Here is a 27,993-nt window from a genome sequence, read left to right as displayed (position 1 = left end):
AAACCATGGAGACCATCAGGGAATCTCAAACCAGCACTATCTCAGCAGTGATCACATCAACTCTTTCACTGTCCCTAAGTGGACACACCCTTACAGAAAGCATCTCACAGGAGACATCCACCCCTGAGAATGCAAGCACTTCATCTCCTTCCAGCGTCAGCCAGAAACCTTCAGCAACCTCAGAAATACCCCTGTCAACATCCTCCACAGATGACACTTCAGCCTCTTCCCATGCAAGCAACTCACATGCAGTGACATCAGAGGTTTCCATAACACCAGCATCAACAGACACCACTGTAGGATACACAAAACATACAACACACCCTGAAATAGGAAGTTTTACTCCAGTCACCTCAACACTCTCAAGGACAAATGGAGTAGATGGACACACAACAGCCTCCTCTTCCATTACTTCTACTGCAGAGATGACAGCATTTTCTCATGACTACAGGAGTCAGAGCATGGAGACCAGCAGAGAATCTCAAACCGACGCTACGTCAGTCTTCATCACCTCAACTCCTTCATCTTCCTTAAATGGACACACTCTTACAGAGATCGTCTCACAGGAGATATCTACCTCTAGGAAAGCAAGCACCCTATCCTCTTCTAGTGTCAGCATTGCACCTCTAACAACATCAGTTTTATTGACAGTACCAACCTCAACAGATACCACTGTAGGTAATGGAAAGGACACATCAACTCCTATTACTAGAACTGTTATTCCAGTCCCTTCAACAGTACCCATGAAAAGTGGACTAGAAGTACAATCAATTGCAATCTTCTCCAGCACATCTACTCCAGGAACATCAGCATCTACCCAGAATTACCAGACTCCAAGCATAGAGACCACCAGAGAATCTGAATTCAGTGAAATTACATCAGCAACCACATCAGCTCTTTTATCTTTACCCAGTGGACATAATCTTTCAGGGAGAATTCCTCCGGCAATATCTCCTTCAGGTGAAGCAATCACTTCACCTACTTCCAGTGACAGTAAAACACCTTTGACGACATCAGAGACATTGACAGCCTCAACTTCAATAGACACTACTGTAGAAAATACAGGAGATACATCCCTACCTGTAACTAGTAGTTTTCCTCCATTCATTCCTAGTGTTTCTACAACATGGCAGTCAGCAATACAACCAACACCACTGTCTATCAGTACTCCAGCTCCAAAAACATCTACAGTTTTCCATACCCACCCAGACACAGAGACAGCAGGATGGCCTCATTCCAACAGTTCAATGTCATTCATTCCAGATAAAACAACATTCACTTCCTCATCCTTCAGTGATAGCAGTCACACAACTCAGTCACAAAAAGAACTGTTTTCAACACCAATGGTTTCCACTATACTGGTTACAGAAAGTTCATCTTCTTCAATAGCTAGCAGTATTTCTGGGGTTACCTCTACAGTCTCAACAGTAGATGAAGAAGTGCCAACCCCACACTCCTATCTAAGCACATCTCCTCAGGAAACAACAGTGGCAATTTCCAAGACTCACTGGACACAAGGCATAGGGACCACTGGAGATATTCATGTCAGCAGAAGCTCCAATGTAACCCAAACCGTCAAAACAGTTACATCTGCATCTCCTTCATCCTTACTAAGTGAACACACATCTCAACAAACTATAACATCAAGCCCAGCGAGGCAGTCAACACCACTCTCTAGCAGCACCTCTTCTCAAGAATCATCAGTTGTTTCCCAGATAGGTCATACTCAAGGTCCACGGACCACACAAGAATCCCAAACCACAAGTTTAATCTTCCCCATGACAGACACAATCAAGACAGTCACATCTGCAACTTCTCCTTTCAAATCAAGTGGACATTTGCCCTCAGAAAATGTTCCTCAGGATACACCCACCACAGGTGAAGTTACAACCTTCACACCAGCACCCTCAAGGGACAGCCACACAACTCAGGTCTCTACCACTACCACAGAACTATGGACATCACCAACCAGTGCTGACACCAGCCCGGGAACATTAAGAGGCACATCACTTTCCATTAAAAGCACCACTTTTCAGAGCTCTGTCGTTTCAACAACACTAGGCCCAAGAGGACAATCAACATCCCCTGCTTCTAGTGCCTCACCTGACACATCAGCCATTTCCCAAAGCACACAAAGCACAGTGACCACTGGAGAACCACATACCAACACACCAGCCTCCTTGGTAACAGATACCACCTTTTTGGCAGACACCATCTTGGTGGGCACAGCTACAGCTTCTTCATCTACAGCAAGCAGCCAAACAACTTTAGGAAGTGCTTTCCCGGGAATATCCACCTCAGATAAGATCAAGGGTTTCTCACCAACTTTCTCCAGGGAAAACCACATAACTCAATCTAAAACTGAATTGTTGTCCTCTGCAGCAAGTCATGACACTACTCCAGGAACCATGGAATTGGTGTCCATTATTGTCCCCAACACCTCTCAAGAAATATCAGCTGTTTCCCAGAAGGCTCAGACTCAAATTATAGGAAGCACCAGAGGATCTGAAGCCATAAGCTCAGTCTCCCAGGTGACTGACACCTTCTCAACAGTTACACCTCCACCTCCTTCATCTACACCAAATGTGAGCATGTTACCAAAAACCACTGCCCACACTCTGTCATCTTCAGACACCAGCACACCACTAATCTCCAACCCAGTCAGAGATAGCCACAGAACCCAAACAGCAATGCCAACTTTGTTATCTGGGGCAACTGAAGAGCCGACTACTGTTGTCTCTACCACCCTGAGTGATGTAGCCTCTCATTCTCCTTCTACAATTTTGGTCACAAGTGAAGTCCAGAGAACAGCTCCAAGCTCAGCCCTCCATAAAAACATGACTGCAGTGACCATTTCCCCTATGGGTTCTGTCAGTAACTCCATGACAAATACCATGCAAGTCCCAACTTCCTCAGTGGGTGAGTCAAGCTCACCCATTTCTGAACATCCTGCAACTGTTCAAACAGTAGCTTCTACTACTAACCCTACTACAAGGCCAATGTATATGAGTTCTAAGAGTAATCATAACAGTGTTGCTGGATCCATACCAACTTTGTCATTTCAACCTACAACATATTCTTCAATCAAGACCACTCCTGATACTTCTTCAGTGTCTAAGTATTCTAAGAGTCCATTGCCTACTCTTCAGCCATCCACAGACTATGCTTTCTCTGACTTTACTTCCTCTGGTAATATGGGCACAGCTCAGACCATATCAAGTTTCTATACTTCAACCAGTGACTCTTCATTCTCTCAATCAGCCCCTGGCCCTGCAGTCACCTGGAGCTCCACCACTCTATTCACAGGGCATTCTGCTCCTCTGTCTGTTACCAGCACTTTCCCACCATCCACTGCATCCTCAAGCTCCATTGTGAAGACTCAGACACCAGGTAGGTGGGGATTCCAATATCTCAGTCTCTTACAGTGGCCCCATTGGCTCAATTCAGCCTAGAGTGCTTGAGAGAGATGGTGAGTTGACACTACCAGGCTGGCATTGAGAACAGGTCCACAAGAAGATGAGATGAGTGGGGGGTGTGGTGAGTGACAGGCTCACCATTCCCTCTGTCCCAGTAGACAATTGTTTATGTTCATGAAGTGATTTGGTTATGACCAAAAGACAGACAAGAGACTTTCTAGCTGTCTCTTCCAGCTCCTGAAGTCTGTGACTCTCTTTGACTCTGCTACTTTCAGACTATAAGACCCACTCCAGTTTTCTCTCCCTGCATTCCCAGGAACAATCACAACTTCACTGAGGACAGGCAGCCAGAGAAGCACAACATCACTACCACCAACAACCTCCCAGACCCTTACAACGTCCACTCCCAGCACATCTACAAGCAAACAATCAACTGCTGTCCCAGTCCCTATCAAGCCCAAAAAAGGTAAGTGATTCTGTAGACCTGGGGCCCCTCTACCTTGGGTTGGAGAGGATTGAGTTAGATGTAGATGCTGTAGTTGTGGCAGCCTGATTGGATCTACCAGTGAGGACCCTTGTGGGTAGCTGGGGGAGCCAGTTCTGTGGATACCTCTACTGTCTCATCTGGGCCATGGGAAGTCCAGCTGTTCCCCGTCTCCACTTTAGAAGGGTGATGTAACTGAATACTCAGTCTCAGCCTGCTTGCTCATGGACTACCCTCTCAGGTTGTGAGCTCTCACAGGGGACAATGAGACAGCATCAGAGCTGGGTGTTGAGGGCTGGCTTTGTACATAGCACTGGGCGAGGAGGTGGAAATAGAGAAATGATTAAGGTGCTGTTCAGTAAGAGATAGATCTGATGCCTGGACAGGTGCAATTAGAGGAATAAATACAGGGTATTAGACACACAATGGAAGACCTCTAGGGGGCATTCGGGTGTGCTTAAGGTGAAGAGGAGGGTTCCTAGAAAGAATGAATAGGAGTTGGGGAAGGGGAAGTGTCCCAAGCAGACAGGAGGCTTGAACAGCTTGAATAAAGGTGTAAACATGAAAAGTAGTCCCAGTGTCGCACAGGGAGGAGATCCCAAAGCACTTGGGGATGCTGGAAGCAAAGTGAAGAGTGTTGAGAAATGGGGCTTCCATGTGAGGGACCAAGGAAGACATGGCTAGATTTGTATTTCTGAATGATACTATGTTGGTTGGAGCATTGAATGAATTTGGAGGAGGCCAGGAAAGATGTATACAGACTGTTGTGGTATTCCAAGCAAACCAGGGGAGGACTGCCAGGAAAGAAAGGAGGAGAGCCATTTGAGAAATAGTTAGGGCAAGGTTTCTGAAACTAGAGCCCAAGTACTTCTAAGGGGTCCAAGGACAAATTCTGGGGGGTCTTCCAGTTTATCTAGAGAAATACCATCTTGGGAAATAAGTCTCATTCTACAAAATGGTATTTCAATTATTCATCTTCACAACATTGGAGGAGTTTTATCTTTGAATCCTTGAAGGAATAATTTGTTGGTATTCTGATAGCAGGACCTGTTTGGAAATGGATGAGAGTACCCACCGAAGGGGTAAAATGAAGAGATGGGTTAAATGCAAGTGGAGACAGGGAGAGAGGAGTCTTTGATGGCTCCCAGTTGGGTGGAGGAGAAGCTTGGGGAAGCTCTCTGTCAGCCCTAAAGAAGTCAAGGCCCATGAGAACTTCCTGCTCTTCTTTGTACTGGCCTAGGTGTTTCCCTCTTTCCCTATGGACCAAGCGTTGGAGATCAGGAGTTTGTCAGGAGGACTGTGGACTTCACCTCACCACTCTTCAAGCCCCAGATTGGCTTCCCTCTTGGCTCCTCTCTCCGGGATTACCTCTATGTGAGTCTGCAGCTGCAGCCCAAAGGGCAGGACATGTGATCTGCTTTTCTCTCTAGGGCTAGGAGATGGCCTGTGACAACGACCATGGCAGAAAGGAAGGGAGAATGCAACAAGCAACACCTACTAGGCACCTACTGTGTCCCTGCCACTGGCTCAGTTTGCATTCACATTCTTTAATGTCACAGTGCCAGCTGAGGAAGACTGGGAACTAGGCGAGGCTCCCGCTACCCTCATGGACAAAAGTGTCTTCACATCAGTATAGAGATCTTGGGGTCCAATAAGCTCTCCACTATTTTCAGGGGACCTTTTTATGAGTAGGAAGCTCTACTTGGGAAACAACCTTTGATGCTGTTTACATTTTCTATAATTATTTCCTGGTTCCTCAGTCCAAGTTCCCCATAGCTTCTGGGAGAGAGTTGGAATGCTAGTCATGGCCCCTGCAGCTCTCAGGGGTGGGTGTGGGGAGCTGAGGCAGGACATGCTAAGATAGGGCAACACAGCGATGGGAGTGAAAGTAGCAATCCTCTTGGCCCCATCTGATGTGGATGGAGCTTCAGGATGGGGCTGAGGAGATTCACCCAGAGGTCTCTATTCTCTGATGGGCCCATGTATAGTTGGGGTCGGCCACTGAAGCAGGGCAAAACATACCATGTCAGCAAGGACTTAGAACAGAGGAGTATCCTGCAGGTTATGAGCATTTGAGTGTGAACTATGTAAAGTGGGCTCTCCCAGCAGGTGGGGAGATGAATGTATGACCTTGTAGAGGTTGTTGACATCTCTAAAGTTCTACCCAGAACTTGGAGGTCACACTTCTGAGGAGCTTGCCCAAGGCTGGGACATTTCCTTCCTGACTCCCTCCTTGAATACTAATCAGAAGAGCCTTTGTGTCCAGTTCACAGATAATGGCCAGATCATTTTCCCGGAGTCAGAGTACCAGATTTTCTCCTACCCCAATCCTCCCCTTAGAGGCTTCACAGGCTGGGACCCTGTGGCCCTGGTGGCTCCATTCTGGGATGATGCTGATTTTTCCGGCAGCCATGGAACCATATTTTACCAGGTAAGCCTTTCAGACTCCAGCATTCGGGATCCCTCAGCAGCCAGCAAGGATAGACAAAGGGCTATGTTGAGGGTGTGCAAGTGTTACTACTGTCAGAGCCTGGGCTCAGTGTGGGCAGAGAGTGATGCTTAAATATGAGGGTGGAGAGGAAACAGCAGGACTATTACACAGACTCAGGAATACCCTGTCACAACCATGAGAAGACCTGCAGTTGGTATCCTCATTTCCTTGTCTTTTCTGCCTTCCTTTCCTAGGAATATGAGACACTCTATAATGAACACAACCTGCTAGTCTGGCAGGTGGAGTCTTGGATTAAAAAGTTCGCACACATCCGGAACTACAAAGCCAGGTGGACCCTAAAAGTCACATGGGTCAGTGCCCCTGCCTATCCTGCCCAGTGGACCTTTGGGGTGAGTGAACCAATGAATAGCTCCCTGAGAACCATTTGGAAGCCAGATATCCTAGAGTGCTAGGCAGGGGACATTCTTCTAACTTCCTCTCTGATTCAAGGACACATTGCTGATTATAGCACCGTTTCACACCCACCCTGTTTGCTGAGCACTCACCTAATACTCCTTGGGTTGAAACACTGGAAATGGAATTTTTGCCAGCTGTTGGCAATTTATATGGCTCAACCTGATATTATTATCCACATTTTAGAGATGAGGAAGATGATGGTTAGAGAGGTTAAGCAACCTGCTCAAGGTCACCCAGCTGGCATATGACAAAGCCAGGCTTGGAACTGAGGTTTTTCTGGACTTCCAACTCTGGCTTTCAGCTGCAAGGCCATCCTATGGAAATGGTTGCACCACACAGTGTCCTTGCTCTTCCTTCTGGGGACTCAGCTCTTATAGTCCTTGTGTGTGATCTAAAGTCACTCATTTCTTCATTGGTTCAACAAGTTCATTGGTTACCTACTTTGTACAAGCACAGTGCTTGGCATCTGCCTTCAGAGAACCTCCAGTCTCACCTGCTGTCATCCGTCTACAATATTTAGGTTAAGGGGACATTTGGACAATGTCCTTAAAAATATCCCAGGGAAACTAAATAGGCCTCTCTCAGCTCTCTGGGGTCATGGCTACTCTTTCTGAGGCCTGAGGCTTTCTCACACAGTCTTCTAACTGGATCCTAAACCAGAGCCCTTTATTGCCCCTCCCTGGACAGAAGTCACAAAGCAGGCAAATCCACCATGGAAGGGGCTTTGACACCCAGGGTGAAAGCTGCCCTACACCATCCCTAACTTGCTCTGGGTAGGCCAGGTAAAGATGATGTGGGTGCCTGGGCAGGGGTGTGGGGAGTGAGATGGGACATCAGGAAGGAGACCCCAGATCTCTCACAGGCATCCCTATGTTTATCTCCAATCAACCTCCAGACCAACACCTACCAGGCCATCCTCTCCACAGACGGGAGCAGGTCCTACGCCCTGTTTCTCTACCAAAGTGGTGGTATGCAGTGGGATGTGACCCAGCGCCCAGGCAACCCAGTCCTCATGGGCTTCTCCAGGTAGGACACAGACAGACAGTCAGCACTGAGTAGAAAATAGGAAGTGGTGCAGGGCAGGGATTTTGCTGTGCACCCACCCCCATCCCCCAGGACAGGCATGAAGCCTCCTTACTGTTGCTTCTGACTCACCTACTCTGCCTCCTGCTTCTTGCTATTTCAAATTAAAAGATACCCATTCACTTGGCCATTCTCTTTCCCATCCCAGTCCCCACACATTGTAATAATTCCCAGAGCTTTGACTTCTCTGATATCTATGGACATTAGCCAACCTCTCTTGACTTCTCAAATATCCCAATAGTAACAGCCAACATTCATTACACTATTCATTTGATTATCACAAAAACCGCATGAAGGAGATACTCTTTGTTACCCATTCCGCAAGTAAGAAAACTGAGGTAAAAATAGATCAGTAATTGCCCAAAGTCACAGAGCTGGGAAGCAGCAAAGCAGGAACTGGAACCCAGACATTTGAAGCTGAAATCTGCCTTCCTGACTTCTGGTGGGCTGAGAATTAGCCCCTCACCCAAGGCACCAACAGTTTGTGTGGGGTCAGTGGGAAAGACAGAGAGTGGGGGCATGGGGCTGTGGATCCTCTGTATGAAGGTGACTCGATCTCTGGCAACAGTTCTCAATCACAGCATTTCCAGATGCTGGTGTGTGCAATCAATTGTGAAGGTCACATGTAATTTGTTACCGGTAATTGCCGCAAATTCTCTGAGATCGTGTTCAGGGTTGCCCCTATAATTCATTGCCTTCACTTGCTTTCTGATGTGCTGTAAAAGAGAAAAGAGTGGAATTATCCAAGTAGCTAGGGATTTCACACCCTCCTGAGTAGCCCGTGGTATGTGTCACACCTGCGTGCCTCACCTCACCTGTGTCAGAGAGGAAGCAAGGTGAGGAGTCACTGCTCTGAGGCATGCACCCAGAGTGAGGCTACAAACTCCACTCTAGGATTTCCCTTTTCTTGGAGCAGTGCTGTGAGCCTCAACACCAAGGGCGGTACACCCATTGCATCAGGTCCTCACTCAGTTCTGAGGGATCTACAGATGTTACAGCATTTAATCCTCACAATACTGTGAGGTGGATGCTACTGTTGTCTCTTTCCTACCAATGTAAAACCTACAGATCCAAGAGGTTAAGTAACTTGCTCATGGCTACCATGTTACTAAGGGCTGGAATCGGGCATTGAATCCATGCTTGTCTAAATGCAGAGACTGGCTTTTAGCCCTCACCATGTACTGTCCCCTACACAGCCCTCTGTCCCATCCCCAGTTGAAGGGAAACTAATCAGAAGGAGGCCTGAACTCTGTTGTTTTCACACCCCTGTCTCATAACCAACTTCTTAGAGTTAGCAACCAGATGTAGAATAGATTAGGGTCATCCCACCCTTCACCCCCCATCTCTGCCCTCTCCTGCCTGCTGCTGGGAGTCAGTGATGCTGGCTGGCTGATGAACTGACTTCATAACTGACTGACAAGCTGATATCTAATAATTAGCTGGACCGAGTGACTGTCTTTCCAACTGACTGGATGAATGTATAACTTGCCCACTGAGAGGAAAGACCCTGGGAGTGACAGAGACCTGAAATTCTTTCCTTTACCTGCAGTGGAGATGGGTATTTTGAAAACAGCCCACTGACATTCCAGCCAGTGTGGGAGAAGTATCATCCAGACCAATTCCTGAATTCCAACTCAGGTAAAAGCACCACCTCTCCACACATGAGCTGGACTCAAGTCCTTCTGTCCTCAACTCCAGGTGTCATGACAGTCCTAGAGAGGCAGCTCTGTAGTGTCTCCACCATCCCAAAGGGTGTCCCCGGCATCATCTGACCCCCAAGTGTAATCAGGACTTGGCACTATCCAAGGCACAGCTGGTACCTTCTGCACCCTCATGTAGTACAGTCTCAGTTGGAGCTATATGTCTTTTCCCTGGGATGAGGCAAACCCAGGTCTCTCAGTGGGGCCCAGAGCCTGGGAGTGAGGACAGGGTCATGGCAGGAGGTGGGGATGTGAATGGGCACTGAGGACGATACTCCAAGTGTCCTGTCCCGGAGCTGGAATGAGAATCCCGATGAGATCCCTTGAGGGAATCTACCAAGAGGAGTTCTAGAGGTCTGACATTCTTTCAGTCATCATTTGTTGAGCACCCACTGTGTGCTGGATGCTGTGCTAAGAGTCAGGAATATGAAGAGGGGAAAAAAAGGAAAAAGACTATGTTTGCTCTTTTTTAAAAAATTTTTTTAACGTTTATTTACTTTTGACACAGAGAGAGACAGAGCATGAACGGGGGAGGGGCAGAGAGAGAGGGAGACACAGAATCGGAAGCAGGTTCCAGGCTCTGAGCCGTCAGCCCAGAGCCCGAAGCGGGGCTCCAACTAACGGACCGCGAGATCCTGACCTGAGCCAAAGTCGGACGCTTAACCAACTGAGCCACCCAGGCACCCCCATGTTTGCTCTTAAATAGCTCTCACTCTAGTAAGAGGGCCAGTACTTCAGCATCAGGAGTCCCCATGGGACATGAATCGATATACTGTCCAGCGACCCCAAAGGGAAAGAAATTATAGTTTCCAAAATGTGAGTAGAATGAAGGACATTTTAGCATTAGAAATCAGCCATGTAGATTATGAAGTATAAATCTACTTCCATTTGTTCTGTGACAAACTTGTGGTAAACAGAAGCTAAGTGGAATCATGGGTGCCATCTTGTGGAGATTCGGGCCCTCCTGTCAAGATGCATCCACTTGAGACCGTGTGTGTGTGTGTGTGTGTGTGTGTGTGTGTGTGTGTGTGTGTTAGGGGGAGTATCTGATTTGTTTCCCATGATATCAGGCCATCGTGGAGAAGATCCATGAATAGAAAATAATAAACAATAATTATTTTCTTCAAAACCTTAACAAATTGTAGTTATCTTGATAATTTCTTCTTTTATGTGGGAACAGGGTCAAAATCTAATACATTATGTCCTGTTGTGTCTTACTGGATCCTGGAGCCCCCTTCTCACTCATGGCTATTGCAGTGGACAGTATGTAGCTTACAGTTAAAGGTCAACTTAAATTCAAACCCCTGTCAAGGTTTCTTCTCCCAGCTACTTCTCCTTTCCGAGGATGGCATCTGGGCACAGTGGAAGCCTCCTCAGCCTCATGGGCTGGAGTAAGACCCTGCTTTGCATATCAACTTCTCTGTGGCTCCCCAGCTGCCTTCTGTCCTGGCTATTTTGGCCACTGACATGTCTGCGCAGGGGGAGAGGGAGGGTCTGGGAAAGCCAGGTGTCTGAGCTGGTGGCTGGTGGCGTCACTTAGTGAGGTAGAGGATGCATGAGGAGGAACTGGTCTGGGGAGATTGGAAGGTGTTGGAGCTTAGAGTGGCAGACGGGAGGGTAGAGGATCAGTGGACTGAAGGTCAGGGCTAGGGTCTGGCTCTGAGTGGGTGTGGGCCTCCCTGCCCAGCACTTGTCCTAGGGTTTCTCCCCTAACATTCAAGCTTTAATGGTTTTTGGAGGTCACATGAAAGAGGCCAATCTGAACTGGGTCCCGTCCCTGGAAGAGCCATCCAGAGTGGGGGAGGGGCATACAAGGTGCAGTTATGAGTTGGGTTGCTAAAGCAGAGCTCGTGGCCCTAGGTGCTGGGATAACCCCTTTTTCCTGTACTTCTCTAGGTCTCCAGGGCCTGCAGGTCTATAGGCTACACAGGGGAGAAAGGCCCAACTACCGTCTCAGGTGCCTGCAGTGGTTGAATAGACAGCCCCAGTGGCCCCAATGGGGCTGGAACCAGGTGTCCTGCCCTTGCTCCTGGCAGCAGGGACTGTGGGACTTACGATTCCAGCCCATCAGCATAGGTAATACCTCCTTCCTGTCTTTTGGGGCATACCCACTGTCTCCCATAAGCCCACCCACCAACCCTCTGGTCATACCTGACCTGTCCCTTCCAGGGTCCCTCCCCGAGCCTCCCCCCTGCATCCCTGCCCCCACCACAGGCACTTGGCCTGAGTATGTCTGCATTTGTCACAGGCTGGTGGGGCCTCGGCAGCAGGCAGCTGTGCCGTGTTTCCTCCTGGCGTGGAGGCGTGTGCTGCAGCTACGGGCCCTGGGGAGAGCTTCTCCAGGGCTGGACAGTGAGCACTCCTTGGCAGTTTGGTACGTGTGTCCCACAGAGATCTTACCCCCACCTTCTCTGGAGCTCTCTCCTCTTCTCTGTCAGAGACCAGGCCTGGGCACCAAGCCAAGCAGTGGGACCCAGAGAAAGAAGTCCCCCTTCCCTCCCAGCTCCTTCCCCTCTCTGGCCATTGATTTCCTGATCTTGTAATGTTGGGAAGCTTCCAACATCCCTTCCAGCTGACATCCTAGGGATTTATAATTGAGTGCCTCTTGTCCCATCTTCACTTGGCCCCATTGCCCCAGACAAGAATGGGGGCATCTTTCTAGGGAAGGGGAGGGGATCAAGTCTGGCCCTGTCCCTCTGGGCCCAGATTAGCTGGCAGTCTTGGGGAAGACATGGAGTCATCTCCTGCAGAGACCCTCCAAAGGAGCTAGAGAGCACAGGGTTGGAGGACCAGGGTATTGTGCATCCTCCCCCTTCCACCCCCCTGCCCCTGACAACACAGCAGCCTCCATGACCCCCAGACCATCAGCCACATGATCCCACTCTTGCGCTTTCTGAGCCCGGGGACTCAGAAAGAAAGCTCGTTAGCACAGTTCCAGCAAGCCTGCAAGGGAGACGGTAACTGGTCAATGACCTGAGGCTACTGAGTGGGGCAGGATCTGACCTGAGGTGTGCCTGATTCCCAAACCATGCCCTTGCTGCCCATGTCATCCTGCCCTACCAAACCTTCCGGCTGGGCTCTGCAGGTCCCCTGTCTGTCAGCAATATGCTGCTCTTCTCCCCAGACCAAGAACTGGAGCCATGGGACTGGTGCTGCCGTGGGACCGACAAGCCCTCCTTCTGTGCCCTGTACCAGCAGAGGCGGCCCCGCATCGGCTGTGCTGGGTACCGTCCCCCAAGGCCTGGTGAGGCTGCTGGGGCCTGCCTTGGGGCAGGGCTGAGGCAGAGGATCTGGGAAGGCATAGCTTCTTGGGGCCTGGACCAGGGCAGTGCTAGCTTCCCAGAGATGGGTTGTGGCCACAAGGGAAGATGCAGATGGTTCAAGTGTGCGGCGAATGGCAAACAGAGGAGCTTTGTATCTGGCATTGGGGAAGGGGTGAGAAGGTAGGGGGCGGAGGTAATGGGTCTATGTGAATTTGGGTAGGGGCACAAAAGTGTAAGAGGGCTTCCGGGAATGGTTCTACACTCAGTGAACCCCTCCCAGGCTTGAGTCTGCCTGGAGGCGGTGGGGATCTCAGACCCTTCCCTGGTCTGCCATGTCAGTGTGGTCTCTCCTTTTATTCAGCCTGGATGTTTGGGGATCCCCACATCACCACCTTGGATGGTGCCAACTACACCTTCAATGGACTGGGGGACTTCCTGCTGGTCCGGGCCTGGGACAGAAACTCCTCCTTCCTGCTGCAGGGCCGCACTGCTCAGACCAGCTCAGCCCAGGCCACCAACTTCATTGCCTTTGCAGCTAAATACAACACCAGCAGCCTGAACCCCATCACAGTGAGTGAGGCAGGGGTGCCAAGGAGAAGAGAAAGAAGGAAGAAGGGAACAGGGCAGCAGGGAGGGAGGATGCATCCTGCCAGGGTAGTGGTTCGAGACTCAACCCCAGAGACAGTGGGATTCGGGTCCTGGCTCCACCAGCCATGTGATTCTGAAGAAACAATTGAACTTCCAGTGCCTTGGTTTTATTGTAGTAAAATGAGGATAATACTACCTACCCTGCAGGGCTGTTGTGCGATTTAAATGAGATAATCTGGCCTCAGAGGCTGGCCTGGGCTAAGCACTCCCAAGATGTTAGCTACATAACCTCATCATCACACCCACCTACATGTTCCTCTGGGGCTCAGGTCCGGATTCTCTGAAGCCTCTTTTCTCAGCCTCTTGGCCCACCTCAGGCTTAGGCCTCCTCCAATTTCCTTCCAGGTTCGATGGCTCCTCAAGCCGAATGACACAATCCATGTGCAGGTCAATAACCAGACTGTGACATTTGAGACTAACCATGAAGACCCAGAAGGTAGGCTGGGGACAGCTGTCAGCCATCTGGTCCTGCTTCCCTGGGTCAGGCTTTAGCAGGGCACCCAGGGCCTGGACGCCATGTAGAGACAGCAGCACTGGGGCAGTGGAGACGGGTTGGCACCCCTGCTTCACCCCCTGTTCTTTCAGCAGCTGTGCCTGAACAGCTTCTTCACCGCTTTCTCTTCTCACTTCTCTCCCTCCTCTGCAGTGATGGCTTGTCTGTAGTAGTCCCTGTCTCCAGGCTCCAGGAAGAAGGGGGTGTCCTGTGAGTGTGGCTTTCAGCCCCTGGAAAAGGCACTCCCAGGACACCCCAGAGCTGCTCTCAGAGTCTCCCCCTCAACATCTTGACCCTTCACTACTGCCAAGTCTTGGGTCTGCAGGGTTTGAAAGCCGGTTTCTTTCTCATCTGTCTCTCAACATCCCAGGCCAGGAGATATTCAACACCACCGGCATTGTAATGACCCGCAATGGCTCCCTCGTGTCAGCCAGCTTTGATGGGACCGTGACCATCTCCGTGACCGCCCTTTCCAACATCCTCCATGCCTCCTGCAGCCTCCCAGAGGAGTATCGAAACAGCACAGAGGGCCTCCTGGGTGAGAAGCAGACAGGACTCTGCCTTTGAGGCAGCGGCAGCAGCAGTAGCATCAAGAACACAGGCCCCAGCCCACAGGCAGCTCCCCGTCCAGCTGGCCTGTGGACACCCCAGGCTGAGCTTCCCTTTCTCAGCCTCCTTGGAACAGAACCCTGAGGGCACAGAGAGGTGGGGAGGAGCAAGGGACCTCTTCAGCTTCCTTTGAGGCTCATTTCTTGTTCTCCCAAAGCTCTCGTTCTAGGGCAGCCAAGGGGGCTTTGAGGATGCCCTTTCTCTCCCTCCAGCCCCTACTTCCTCTCCCTTCTTCCTCCATTTTCTCCTCCTCTATCCCTGAGACTGAGGGGTGGGCTATGAGGTCTGGTCCTCTTCCCTCCTCTGGAAGGACTGAACCGAGAACAGACACAACTGGAAGGGGCTTCCCAGGCCCCTACTCCCCCTCACACCTTGAATGTGACCTGTTGGATGCTCCTCAGGGAAGGGGAGAGCCACAGTTCCAGGGTGGCCAATCTCCTACTCTGTCCCTCAGGAGTCTGGAACGACAATCCAGATGATGACTTCAGGATGCCCAATGGCTCCACCATTCTCAACAAAAGCGATGAGTGGCAGCTTTATCAATTTGGAATGACCTGTGAGTCTGGGCCTGAGTCCTCGGGGTAGATGTGGCTGGGGTGGGATGAAGGAAGCATTGTCTCCCTCGGGCCTGTGGGAGACAGACCTCCATCCTTTGTGAGGGAGAGGTGGAAAGGCCAGGAGGAAATGCTGAGGATTCTGGGGCCACCCCGGATTTGTCCCCTCCACCCCCATCCCTCCCTACATTTTTCTACCTGGAAGAGAAGGCGAGGGAAGTGGTGGCCCTTACTCACTAGAGCAGGGATTTCCAGCCTCAAAAGCTGAAGTCACTTTGTCCCTTCACACCCCTTCCCTCACCCCAAGGCATATAAAGTGAGGATAAGGGGTGGACACAGCAGAAGTATAGCTGGAATCCCATCCCTGGTACCACTACCATTGTACTTCATATGTTCTAGGGAAAATCAATGATACGAGACTCCTTGGCAAGAGAGACAACCCTCTGCCTTCCAACTTCACCCCTGTCTTCCTTTTCCAACTGAAGAACAACAGCTCGGGTGAAAATCTGGTCTCTGAGTGTAATGGAGATGAGCAGTGCATTTATGACAGCCTGGCCACAGGAAACACAAGCACCGGCCTGAACACTAAGATGCTCTTTAGCAGATACCAGCTGATGAATGCCACCCTCAGTAAGTGGCATGAGGCCCAGGTGGCATTTGCAGACTTGGGTGGCAGATGTGGAGCACCCCCCTTTCATGATATTCCTTTAGGCTACGCGTTTTTCAAATGTAACAGATTCTCTTGTTCATGTTATTCCTCTGCTCAGCCTCCCGTGACTCCCCAGCTCACTCCGTGATGGCCTTCACAGCCCTTTCCTACCCGACCCTCGGGCCTCTCAAACTCTTCCTCTGTTCCTCCCCACCCTGCACTCTCCACTCCAGACACACTGGCTTCTCTGTCTTCTTCAAACACACCAGGCTCACCGCCAGCTCCAGACTCCACACCTACTGTTCTCTGCCTGGACTCCCTGCCCTTCCTCCGGACAGCCTCTCACCTCCTTCAAGGCTCTGTGCAAATAGAATCGCCTTCTCAGCAGTGCCTTTCTTGGCTAGCCTGTCTAAAATTTCACATTTACCCATACTTCCCATTCACCTTTCCTGCTTTTTCTTTTTTTTCACCCTAGCATTTATAACTATCTAGCATATTTTATAATTTGCATAGATATCTTTTTGATTATTTGTTTATTGCTGTGTCCTCACTACATGGAATAGTGTCAGTCATAGGTTAGGCACTCAATAAATATGTGTTAAATGACTGAATGAGTGAATGAATGAGTGAATGAACAATAAAATGGAAACAGCAGGGTTCCAAAAGACAGGTATCAGTGAAAAGGTTTTTTTTTAAGTTTATTTACTTTAAGAGAGAGAGAGAGAGAGAGAGTAGGACAGAGGCAGAGAGAGAGGGAGAGAGAGAAATCCAAGCAGGCTCTACACTGTCAGTGTAGAGCCCAACGTGGGGCTCAAACTCATGAACTTCGAGATCATAACCTGAGCAGAAATTGAGTTGGATGCTTAACTGACTGAGCCACCCGGCACTCCATCCAGTGAGAAAGCATTTTCCTCTATTTCCTGACAAATGCAATGCCCATCTAGAGATTACCCTCTTGGTTTTCAGCCCTCTTCCAAAGGTAAAACTCTGTGATGATCTGAACAACCCTGTTCTCTGATTCATTGTGTACCATGCCCAGCATAGCATTCTGATCAGGAAAGAACTTGACCTGAATCCTGTGTGGGGAGAAGATAAAGAGAAAATAAGGATTTGGCCAGGTGGGCAGTACAACCCCAACCTGCTCTAGATAGACCTGAAAGCAGGTACACAGAATCATTCCTGCTTCCAGAGGTGGGTCACAGCCCTGGGAATGCTTCACACAAGCCAGAGGACTTGCCCATGAGGCAAGAAAGTGTCCTGCCCCAAACCATGAATTCCCTCTTTGTGTTTCAGGTAAGTACCCACCTTCTATCGAGGGAGAGCATGTGGTGGAAGCCTATCTGGGGCAGACCAAGCTGACTCAGTACACCAGCGGTTCTGAGAACGTCATATTCACCCTAAGAAACAGCAACACTGACTTCAAGCTCTTTGGTAAGAACGGTTGGCTGCAGGTGTAAGGGATGAGAGCAGAGTCAAGCTTTAGGTAATTTTGCATTATTATACCCTGTGCAACTTTATTCCACTTTTCCATCAGAATATCCAGGACTAGCATTTCTTGGAGTGATCCCTAAGATTCAGATAGTGTCCCCAGTGAAGAGCAGTGATGGGCTTTTGGCAATCTGGCCAGCTAGCTGCACTAACTCAGGGTACATCCAAGTGACTCAAAAGTCATGTCACCTCAAATCCAAGAACATGCAATCATCTTTAACCATCTTTATAAAATCACCAAATTATTAGAAAAAAAGTATAACCATTAAAAAATACTAATTTAAAATATTTCAAATCTATTAAAAGAATGATATAATGTGGAACATGATTTAAAGATACAAATATCTTCTTTTGGTATGTTTCTCACTTATTTTTATGTTTGTCAACCACATTTACCTAACTTTGTCTCTGCTTGTGGCTTTTCTCTGCTGGGAGCAAGCAAAGCCACATCTCTGTCAGTAATGGTGTGGAGATGCCCAGTCCTGCAACCATGATCTGGGTCAAAAAGTCAAAGCCCACAGGATGCAACTGCCTTCTGTTGCCAGTACCAGTGATGCTAGTGACTGTTCTTTGCTAAACCAAATCTATTAGGGGCCTTATTTTGAGCTCAGAGCACCTCTCTGCCTTGTTTTCTTTCTCTGTGCATAAGAAGGGACTTCTTTGTCTACACCCTTTGGCTCCATGAGGCATTCTGTCGGGTGCTAGCCAATGGCATCAGGAGATTTTCTCCTCCACTGGGCTCCTCTCCTGAGGAGTGAAAACCTGCAAGTTACTCTCATCTGCTCCCTACTATCAATAACTCTCAACCTACTACTTTATGAAGACTTTCTTATTTTCTTGGAAAACATAAGACAGGTTTTGATCAGAAGAGTCCTTGTTGACAATGTTTCACTGTTGTCTGGTGTCCAAGACACTGGTGTCCTTGACACTTCTTGTCAAGGTCCAAGAAGTGAGGGAGTGGGCAAGAAATCAGGGCAAGGGATGTGAAGGGGCAGCCAGTTTAGTCTGCAGTATAGCCTGGGGAATTCCTGGTCTTATTCTCTTCCCTCCTAGATGTCCCATCCTCCTGCAGGCCCAGGCAGGGGTTGCCCTTTGGGGTCTCTTCAGGGATCAGCTGCCTTCCCTTCTGTGGAGTTCCACCCAACAGTCAGTTAGCGGGGCTCATGCTACCTCCAGCTTGGGGTGTGACCAGGATCACCGTAAGAAACCAGCCTTGTTCAAAGAAATGCCTGATGACATTTGAGGGGTGATCTGAGAGAGGTGGGGGAAGGCTAGCATCAGCACTCAGGGTATTAGATTCCAGGATGTGTCAGTCGGCACAGCAATCAAGGCCCCCAGCTCTCATGGTCTTGTTTTTCCTGGGGCAGAGAATGGGACATTGCTATGGACACCAAAGTTGTTGGAACCATTCACTCTGGAGATTCTAGCAAGAAATGCCAAAGTCAACTTGTCATCTGTACTCCAGCCAAAGACAGTGGTCTGTGCCTGCAGGGAAGAGAGCCAGTGTTTATACAACCAGACCAGCTGGGTGGGCAATTCCTCCCTGGAGGTGAGTATTGGGAGGAGGATGGGAGGGAGGTTTCCTTATTGAGGGGAAAGGCAGTGGGAACTGAAGGGATGTCATACTTCAGTCCCTGTGTGGTAATGTGTGTGTGTTGGGAGCTGTGGTAGGTGAGTAGAGCCAACACCAATCTCAAGCCAGGGGAAAGAATGCTCCAGGGAGGCCCAGCGGGCTTGGCAAGGATGTACAGAACCACGACCTAGTCACAAAGATGCTCAGTAGATGCTGGTAGAGTTAAGACAAGGACTCAAGGTCCACAGGTTCTCAGACCAGAGAGGTCAGTACAGAAACACCCAAAAGCCTTTAATCGTTCAGCCTCCTGGCTCCCTGGTGATCAGCAACCCATTACAGGTGGCCGGCTGCAAGTGTGATGGGAACAGCTTTGGCCCCTACTGCAAACGCTCCAGGGACCCCTGTGAGGAGCCATGCTTCCCGAATGTAAAGTGCATTCCTGGGGAGGGCTGCGAGGCCTGCCCCCAAAACCTGACTGGGGATGGGCGTCATTGTGCAGGTGAGCCGGGAGCAGGGCCCTGGCAGGAGGAGGGCCTGGGCACAGTTGACACCTTGAGGGCCTAGGGCAAACCATTTCTCCCCCTTTTCCAGCAAGTCTTTAGAATGCTCACTATAAGTGGGTACAGTAAGGAAGTGAAGACATATGGTGAGGTGTGAAGCTGCAGGAGAAGAGACTGTGCAGGCAGGGGGAAGGATGGCCAGGGCAGAGCAGACCTGAGGCCCTGATGCGGGAAACCCAGGGCAAAAGACTGAAGAAGGCCTGGGGAAGGGAGGAGATGTCCAGCAGCAGCCCGCAAGCCAAGGCTCCAGTGAAGTCATGATGAGGGAGATCACAGTGAGGCCTTCACTAAGTCCCTACAGCACCCAAATGAAATGTAGAGGCCACTGTGTCTTCTGAGGAATGGCCAGAGCAGGCAGAGCCACAGCTTTATAAGGCAGACAAAGGGATGGAAGTAAGGAAACCAGGCTGGCGTGCTCTTCTCTTGCCAGCCTTCTGGGTCCTTTCCTGATGCAGGGGGTCTGACAAACATGCCATTCCCTCAGCAGAAGTGGGAGAACACCTACCTGGCAAAGGAAAAAGGGTTGCCCAGCAGAGAAATATCTGGAAAAGGGAGAAGGATAGTTTGAGGCTCAGAGTGACTCATAAGCAAAATGCAGACTGAATGGGCTTTGGGGGAAAGAAAGCAAGCCTGTCCTAGGAGCAGCTTTCTGTGGGCTGGGGCTCCCCACGGCTGCCCAGCCTGACGCTGCTGTCCTCCCTCCTTCTTCTGCAGCTCTGGAGAACTCTCCCCTCTGTCAGAACGTGTCCTGCCCTGTGAATTACTGCTACAACCAGGGCCACTGCTACATCTCCCAGACGCCAGACTGCCATCCCACTTGCACCTGTCCCCCAGCCTTCACTGACACCCGCTGCTTTGTGGCTGGGAACAATTTCACTCCAACCATCCATCAAGGTACCAACAGCTGCCCTCTGCCTTCACATTTCTCTCATCTTGGGGGAAGATGGGGAACTCGGGGGACCAGAGCTTCATTCCTCAAACTCAACAGGGCAGAACTCCAATCTATCTCAGGTAGTGGTAGGTTGGTGGCTATGGGAGCTGCGGGGGGAGCGGGACAAGGGGTAGCTGCCACAGCATGAACCCCAGGCCTGAGCAGTCTGCTGAGGAAAGACTGGAGGTGACTTCATGGCCCAGAGACATGAGAGTCAGGAAGCCCTGACCATAGTGGAATGGGCACTAGGGTGAGGCTCAGCAGAATCAGTCCCTTCTGACTCCTCTGGTGACCTTCTGTCACTGTCGAATGGGGCAGTCTCCCTGAGCTGGCCCAAAAAACTTCTTGGGTAAGTCTGTGTAAACTGTGATGTGATTGTGAATCTGCTTCTCCCATCTCCAGATCTTCCCGTAAGAATCATCCAGCTCTCACTCAGGGAAGGAGAAAATGCCACCATGACAGATGTCAATGCCTCGGTCAGTGCTGCAGGCCAGCTCTGGGTGGGGAGGTGGGTCTTGGCAGGTTTAGGGTAGGGTCTTGGCCATCACTTATATGTTCTACATCTCATCATCCATCTAGATTCAGTTGCCAGAAGAGGCTGGAGCCTCCTGCCCCAGGGAAAGCAGCGAATGAGGAAGGCAGGAATCCCCCAGACAGAGACCTCCAAGGGGACTGGAATAACCAGACCACAATGAACATTGTCTAGGGTGGTCAAGTCACCCCAGCCCCTCCTTCTGAGTATCCCTAAAGACCTGCACTTGGTCTGGCATTTCACCTCCAGGAAGCCTTCCCTGACTTCCCAGAGGGAACTGGCAGCTCCCTCTTTTTCGTTCCTATGCCCTTGTCCATTCCTCAACCACAGACAGAGTACCACAGTAGTTGAATTACTGAGGCTCTATAATCCTACATACCCAGGTTAAAATCCTGGCTCTACCATTCCCTCAAGCATGTGTAACAATTAGACAAATTATTTGATGTCTCATCTGTAACACAGAAATAATAATGGTACCTATGTCAATGGGTTGTGTCAAGTTTTAAATGATAATGTATGTAAAGCACTTACTGCAGTGCCTAAAACACAAGTGTTCAAAAAATTATAATAATTATTATTATGATTGCTACTACTACAGCATTCCACACTCTGAATGGTAAAATCTGTTCATGCTTATTCACTTCACCAGACTATGGGTCTCTGTTCCTGAGTCAGCTTGAAGTCCCCAGCACCTGACCATCCCCTAGGTCTGGCTAAACATAATCAATGTTCAATATACATGTGGGGAGAGAATGATTGGGTGAGTCATGGAAGAGAGGCAAGGCATGAGTCATTCATTCCAGATTCTCCCCTTGTTGGAGGCAGGGAGGTATGCCTTCACTCACCAACAAACTTTTAATATTTACTTGTTTATTTTTGAGAGAGAGCAAGCACGAGTGGATGTGCAAGAGAGCAGAGGTGGGGCAGAGATGGAGAGAGAGAATCCCAAGCAGGCTCCGCACTGTCAGTGCAGGGCCCAAGGTGGGGCTTGAACTCATGAACCATAAGATCATGACCTGAGCTGAGATCAAGAGTCAGATGCTTAACTGATTGAGCCACGCAGGTGCCCTTCACAAACAAAATTTTATTAAGCAGGGACCCATGCCAGTTACCAGGCTAGGCTGGGGTTTAGGGATGTAGAAATGGATGAGAAACATTCTCTAGGTCCTGGCACTCATGTGCAAAGAAAGAGCCAGATATGGATAAACAAATGCATTCAAGTGGGAAGGGTCTCCTCTTTGGACAGGGCCTCATTCCCACTCCCCCACCCACTCCCTAGGTGGCCTACAGACTGGGGAAGCTGGATGTGCGGGCTTTTCTCCAGAACAGCCAAGTGGTACCAATGTAAGTGGGACTGTCCCCGCCTGCTCCCCAGGTCCTCCCTTCCCCTTCCACCTTTAGTTCCTCACTGTACCCCTCCCACACAGCAATTCTGGGGCAACACAGGCCTCAGGAAGAAACCTTCAACGCTGGAGTGTCATCTCGGAGTTCCAGTACCTCCCTCGGGGTCCTGTTATCGACTTCCTAAACACCAAGCTGCTGGATGCAGTGGTAGAGGCATTCTTACCCCAGGCCTCATGGAGGAGATGGAACAGAAGTGAGGGGCCCAGGACCAACGTGAACTTCCATTCCATCTCCAGGGAAGATGTGTACAGTGTGAAGGCTTGTGAGTCACTTTCCTGGGGATAGTCACAGGGATAGCTGAGGGAGGAGGTAAATGGAGGGGACCTATCACAGATCTTCAGCCCACACAAACCCATGGTGGAAAAGTTTTCTATGGAGAGCCACAGATAAGCAAGAAGCAAGTAACTTAGTTTTTTGTTTGTGATTTTAAAAAAATGTTTTTTAATGTTTATTTATTTTTGAGGGACAGAGAGACAGAGCACAAGTAGGGGAGGGGCAGAGAGCGAGGGAGACACAGAATCCAAAGCAGGCTCCAGGCTCTGAGGTGTCAGCACAGAGCCCAATGCGGGGCTTGGACCCAAGAACTGTGAGATCATGACCTGAGCTGAAGTCGGACGCCTAACTGAGCCACCCAGGTGCCCTTTTGAGGGAAATTATAAACATTTTACCTACCAGCTTTCTAGATACAAGAGCAGAGCACAAAATACTGCTTGATGAATCCGCAGGGATACAGTTTCATGGAGCATTTACTCTAATTGCCAATTTCCGACCATGACCACTAACGGTTTTCTTTTTTTTAATAAAATTGTTAATGATTTTGTTAAAATAACATTGCACTTTATAAACATAAGCAGGGACATCCCTTTTACCTTTGCCCTCCAGCTAAAGGATATTAAGCTGAAGCCTGGAGACCTGGCTCGGGGGCAGAAATATCCCCTCCTTGAGAGGTGTGACCCTAGGCAAAAGCCATCCCCAATCCAAGCCTTAACACCCCAACCTGGAAAATGAGACAGGATTTCTGAGGTCCCTTTCAGCTGTGATAGCCCCTTGTTATCCTGGAACAAGAATGAGATGAGTTGGTAAGCTTACCAAGGAAGGAAAGGATTGGCCTACGCTACTTTGGGAGTGTAGCAGAGAACAGGGCAGTAACCACACCGAACCCAACAGAAGCCAGCGTGTTACTGGAGGGTGGGACCAAGCAAGAGCTTCTTCTGGGGTCCAGTCTGGGTCTCCTCCCTCCTGGGAGCGACAGTGTGAAATCCTCTGAACTACTTTGTGTATGTGCGGTAGGGGGTTAGGGGTAGGTGGTAAGAGAACAATTGTCCTAGACCTGACTATAACTTTTATTAAAGAAACCAAACCCCCCCCCCAAATTTTATTATACAAGTACAATATGTTTATCGTAGAAACTTTAGGAAACACAAATTAACAAAAAGAGAAAAAAAATCACCGTAACTCCAATCCCCAAAGACAAGTCCATTTCGCACACATCCTTCTGAATTTTCTTTTACACACAGGGATCTTCACAAATATAAATATTGTTTATAATAAAGGATAAAGTCGTGCCTAATGTTTTGATAACCTCATTACTTAAACAACTGTGAACATATTACTTTGTGTATTATGTATGTATTCCCATTTGATATTTTATCACACATTTTAGCATAGTGTGCTATATTTTATTTAAACAGAATGTTATACCAATAGTGACCATTTACTGAGTGCTTACTATGTTAGGCAACGTACTGAATATTCTGTATATATTATCTCCTTTAACTTTCACAACGTGGTAGGTACTATTATTATCGTTTCCTTATAAAAGATAAGGAAATCGAGGCTGAAAGAGTTAAGAAATTTCCCCCAAATCACACAACTAGTTAGTAGTAGAGTTTGAATTTTAACGTAGGTCTGGTTTCCTTCAAAGCATCTGCCCTTAACCAATGCACTTTCCCTGTCATGGTGGTTACCGGTTGCACAATATTCATTAACAAAATCCCTCTTATTAAACACTGTTGCTGTTATAAACCATGCTGCTCTAGACTTCCGTGAACATAGGTATTTGTGCACTTTTCCAAATATTTCTCAGGAAAAATGCTCGAAAACGGCATTCTTGATCGAAACGGTATAGATTTGGTGTTACTGATTGCTTTCATGTTCATCTGCGTCCTACCTGACAGTGAACGTGAGCATGCTGAAGACTTACTTCAAATGCAATGGCTACAAGGGTTACCACCTGGTCTACAGCCCCCACAGTGGCCTGACCTGTGTGTCCCCGTGCAGTGAGGGCTACTGTGAGCACGGAGGCCAGTGCCAGCACCTGCCCCAAGGGCCCCGTTGCAGGTGAGTCGCAGAGAGGGCAGGAAGGGCAGTGCTGGGGAATCCGAGCTGGGCAAAGATGCTGCAAGGGGCCCAGAAACCCCATGGTATTTTGTCGTGTCTGAAAGTTAGGATGTATCTTCTGTAACTGAGCAAACGGGGATCAGAGAAAAAGCGACCAGGGAAAAGATGTGTGAGTGCCTACCCTGTGTGGAGAATAAAGATGTTATATCACCTCTAAAACTCAAACTAGCTACTGGGTAGGTATTATGAACATTTTTTTTTTTTAGTTTATTTCTTTATTTTGAGAGAGAGAGAGAGAGAGAGAGAAAGTGAGCATGAGCAGAGGAGGGGTAGAGAGAAGGAGAAACAGAATCCCAAGCAGGCCCCATGCTGTCAGTGTGGAAATCATGACCAGAGCCGAGATCAAAAGTCAGTTGGATGTTCAACTGACTGGGCCACCAAGGCGCCCTGGTATTATGAGCACTTTTTTTTAATAATTAAAAAAAATTTTTTTAATGTTTATTTTTGAGAGAGAGAGAGAGTCAGTGGGGAAGGGGCAGAGAGCAAGGGAGACACAGAATCCAAAGCAGGTTCAAGGCTCTGAGCTGTCAGCACAGAGCCTGACACAGGGCTCAAACCCACGAACCATGAGATCATGACCTGAGCCAAAGTCAGATGCTTAACCAACTGAGCCACCCAGGTGCCCTGGTATTATGAGCATTTTAAGGAAGAGATAGGTAAAGAACCTGCCCAGGGTACCCAGTAAGTTAAGCAGCAGGATGTGGGTTCCAAAGGCAACCTCTTCCACCTGATTTTGCTTCTGGGGTGGACGTTCTGCTGTCTCTTTGTGGAGAGGCACCCACTGCCTTGTGTCTAGGTCCATCCCTGCCCCTCCTTAAGAGTACCAGTCAGGGGAGGCCCTCTGCAACTGGTGTCCTAAGTCCCCTCAGTTCATCAGCAGTCTAAGGGTCTCCCATGAGGGGAGTGCACTAAGCCTACAGGCCTGCTAGGGAAGAGAAGGGCAGTGCCACCCAGGGCCCTCATGTCACATCAGTGCATCTACCCTCGTGCCCATTGCAATCCCAGATCCACCCAGCCCTCTCCCCTCCAAGGAGGGCTGGGAGAAGCCAGGGCTGTGCCTGCACGTGCTCACCTGCAGCCAGGTGGAGCTGACTCCAGGTGAATTCACCCCCTCCAGCCTCCGCTAGCCAGTGGGCATGGCTTCAGCTCGGCCTCCTTCCCCAGAGGGGATCCCAGCCTGTTGTGGAAAACCTCCTGGGGCCTCCCCGCTGCTGACCATGTTTTCTCTCTCTGTCCCCAGCTGTGTGCCCTTCTCCATCTACACGCCCTGGGGCGAACGCTGTGAGCACCTGAGCATGAAGCTTGGCGCCTTCTTCGGGATCCTCTTTGGAGCGCTGGGAGCCCTCTTGCTGCTGGGGGCGGTGGTGTTTGTGGTCCTGCGCTTCTGGTGCTACCCCAGGAACCAGTACTCCTACCCTCTGGACACAGAAAGCTGAGGCCTCACCCCAAAGGGGTAGCTGGGGCCTAAGATACTTCAGGACCCACCCCAGCCTCACCCATGTATTGACCAGTACCTTGGCTTTGAGGAGACTGGGAAAAGGAAGGTGCCTGAAGGTGATTCAGGATTCTTCAAGGGAATGAGTAATAATAAAGACAATAGCACACCTTTTCAGTAGACACAGAGGCAGACAGAAAGGGCCATAAAGACCACCTACTTAAAGGATGGATTCTTACACATACATACCTGCAAGAAGGACACTGACTTACATACACACACATCAGAGTTAATAATGTCTCAGTTAAAATCCAAAATGCATTTGTATACAAAACTCCAATTTACTTCTAATTAAAGTCTATTTAAGTAAAATCCTTCTGACTTTTTTGTTTCCCAAGCCATGGATTCCACTTGTGGTTTTTCTCAGGGGTCTGAAGGGTGAGGCACAGGGAGTGGAGGAGAAGAGGTGGATTGGACCCAGTCCTGCTTCAGCCCTCAGCTACTCTGTTGGGAAGCTTGTTGCTCCACCCAGGTGAATCCTTGCTTCAGCCCCCACATCACTTTCTTCCCCTGAGGAAAAGAACACAAGCCAAAGCCTGGTTTTCGGAGGAGGATGGTTGAGATACCCCATATGGAGTAGCCCGGACTCACCTATGAACCCTCCCTGCCTTGCTAGTCTCTGTCCATCAGTTCTGAGAGGATAAATACACTCTGTGCCTTTACCTGTCTGGTTCCTGTCCCCCACTGCCTGTGTTCCCTGCAGGAGGGATTAAACTGTTCCAGCTCCCCTCCTTGAGAAGCAGGCCACCAACCCCCTCCTTAGACCTGAAGCACCCAATCCCTCATATACGATCTCTGTCCTTTCCTGAGCCCCAATGAGTCTTCTGAGCCTCTCCACCCCACAGTCCCTTGGCCCCACTCTGCTTGCTCCCAGCAACCTGACCAGTTTTGACCTCACACTTCTCTCCTAGCAGGCAGAATTTCATACCTATCTGGTGTAACACGTCCAACAATAAATGGGTCCACAATTCCCGTGTCTCAAATACCTCAATTCCAACTCTATTGTAGAAACTGGACCTCTTGGTCCTAAATCCCAAATCTCTGAAGGGAGAATCTGATTAGTCCAGTTTATGTCAATTGTCCATCAGTGGTCCAAACTAGTGTGGCCAAAGGGTAGGAAAGGAGGTCACATGACACAAACCTGGTGCTCAGGCTCACCTTTGTTGGTAAGGAAGTGGTGTTGCAGGAAGTTCAGGAGAAACATGATCTTTGATCTGAACAGAGACTCCGCACTGTCTGCTTTTCACAGAGAATGACTACTCCCAGTAGGCAAGGCCTCTCCCATATGTACAAAGTTGTGGCTTTATCCTCAAGCACCCCAAAGTGTAATCAAAGCTCCTTATGAAACCACTTTTATTTGGGGTGCCTGTATGGCTCAGTCAGTAGAGCATAAGACTCTTGGTCTTGGGGCTGTGAGTTCAAGCCCCACATTGGTCATAGAGCCTACTTAAAAAAAAAAACAAAAAACTTATTTAATCCTAGCATTAATTTATCAAGAATTAAGCATATAGCTAAACAGATTCACTGGTGAATTCTACCAAACATTTCAGGAAGAAATTCTACCAGTTCTCTATAATCTCTTTCAAAAGATTGAAGTGGAGGGAATACTTCCTAAGTCATTCTATGAAGCCAGCATTACCTTAATACCAAACCCAGAAAAAAATCATAGAAAAAAAAAAAAAAAACTATACAGCAATATCTCTCATGAACATAGATGTAAAAAACTTCAACAAAACATTAACAAATAAAATCCAACAATGAATAAAAAGAATCATATGCCATGACCAAGTGGGATTTATTCCA

The 27,993-nt window shown here is 49.1% G+C and overlaps 2 protein-coding genes across 2 annotated transcripts in view; one reads left to right on the top strand and one right to left on the bottom strand.

Annotated features, from left to right (window-relative positions):
* Positions 1–27,993, bottom strand: part of MUC20 (mucin 20, cell surface associated) — a 61,733-nt gene that overhangs the window by 10,372 nt on the left and 23,368 nt on the right. The gene's annotated exons all lie outside the window — the stretch shown is intronic.
* MUC4 (mucin 4, cell surface associated) lies at positions 7–26,462 on the top strand. Its single transcript, XM_081796592.1, has 24 exons — positions 7–3,390; positions 3,733–3,882; positions 5,141–5,274; positions 6,167–6,331; positions 6,586–6,741; positions 7,704–7,834; positions 9,441–9,529; positions 11,488–11,667; positions 11,840–11,965; positions 12,716–12,835; positions 13,216–13,424; positions 13,848–13,938; positions 14,366–14,533; positions 15,059–15,160; positions 15,558–15,788; positions 17,101–17,238; positions 18,663–18,844; positions 19,208–19,367; positions 20,143–20,322; positions 20,762–20,835; positions 22,171–22,235; positions 22,319–22,557; positions 24,473–24,635; positions 25,936–26,462. The coding sequence occupies exons 1-24, from the start codon at positions 426–428 to the stop codon at positions 26,129–26,131; spliced, it is 6,414 nt and encodes a 2,137-aa protein (XP_081652718.1). The 5' UTR covers positions 7–425; the 3' UTR covers positions 26,132–26,462.

This window comes from Panthera onca, chromosome C2, assembly GCF_046562875.1.
Source record: "Panthera onca isolate mPanOnc1 chromosome C2, mPanOnc1 haplotype 2, whole genome shotgun sequence".
NCBI lineage: Eukaryota > Metazoa > Chordata > Mammalia > Carnivora > Felidae > Panthera > Panthera onca.
This window is presented reverse-complemented; position numbering and strand designations above follow the sequence as displayed.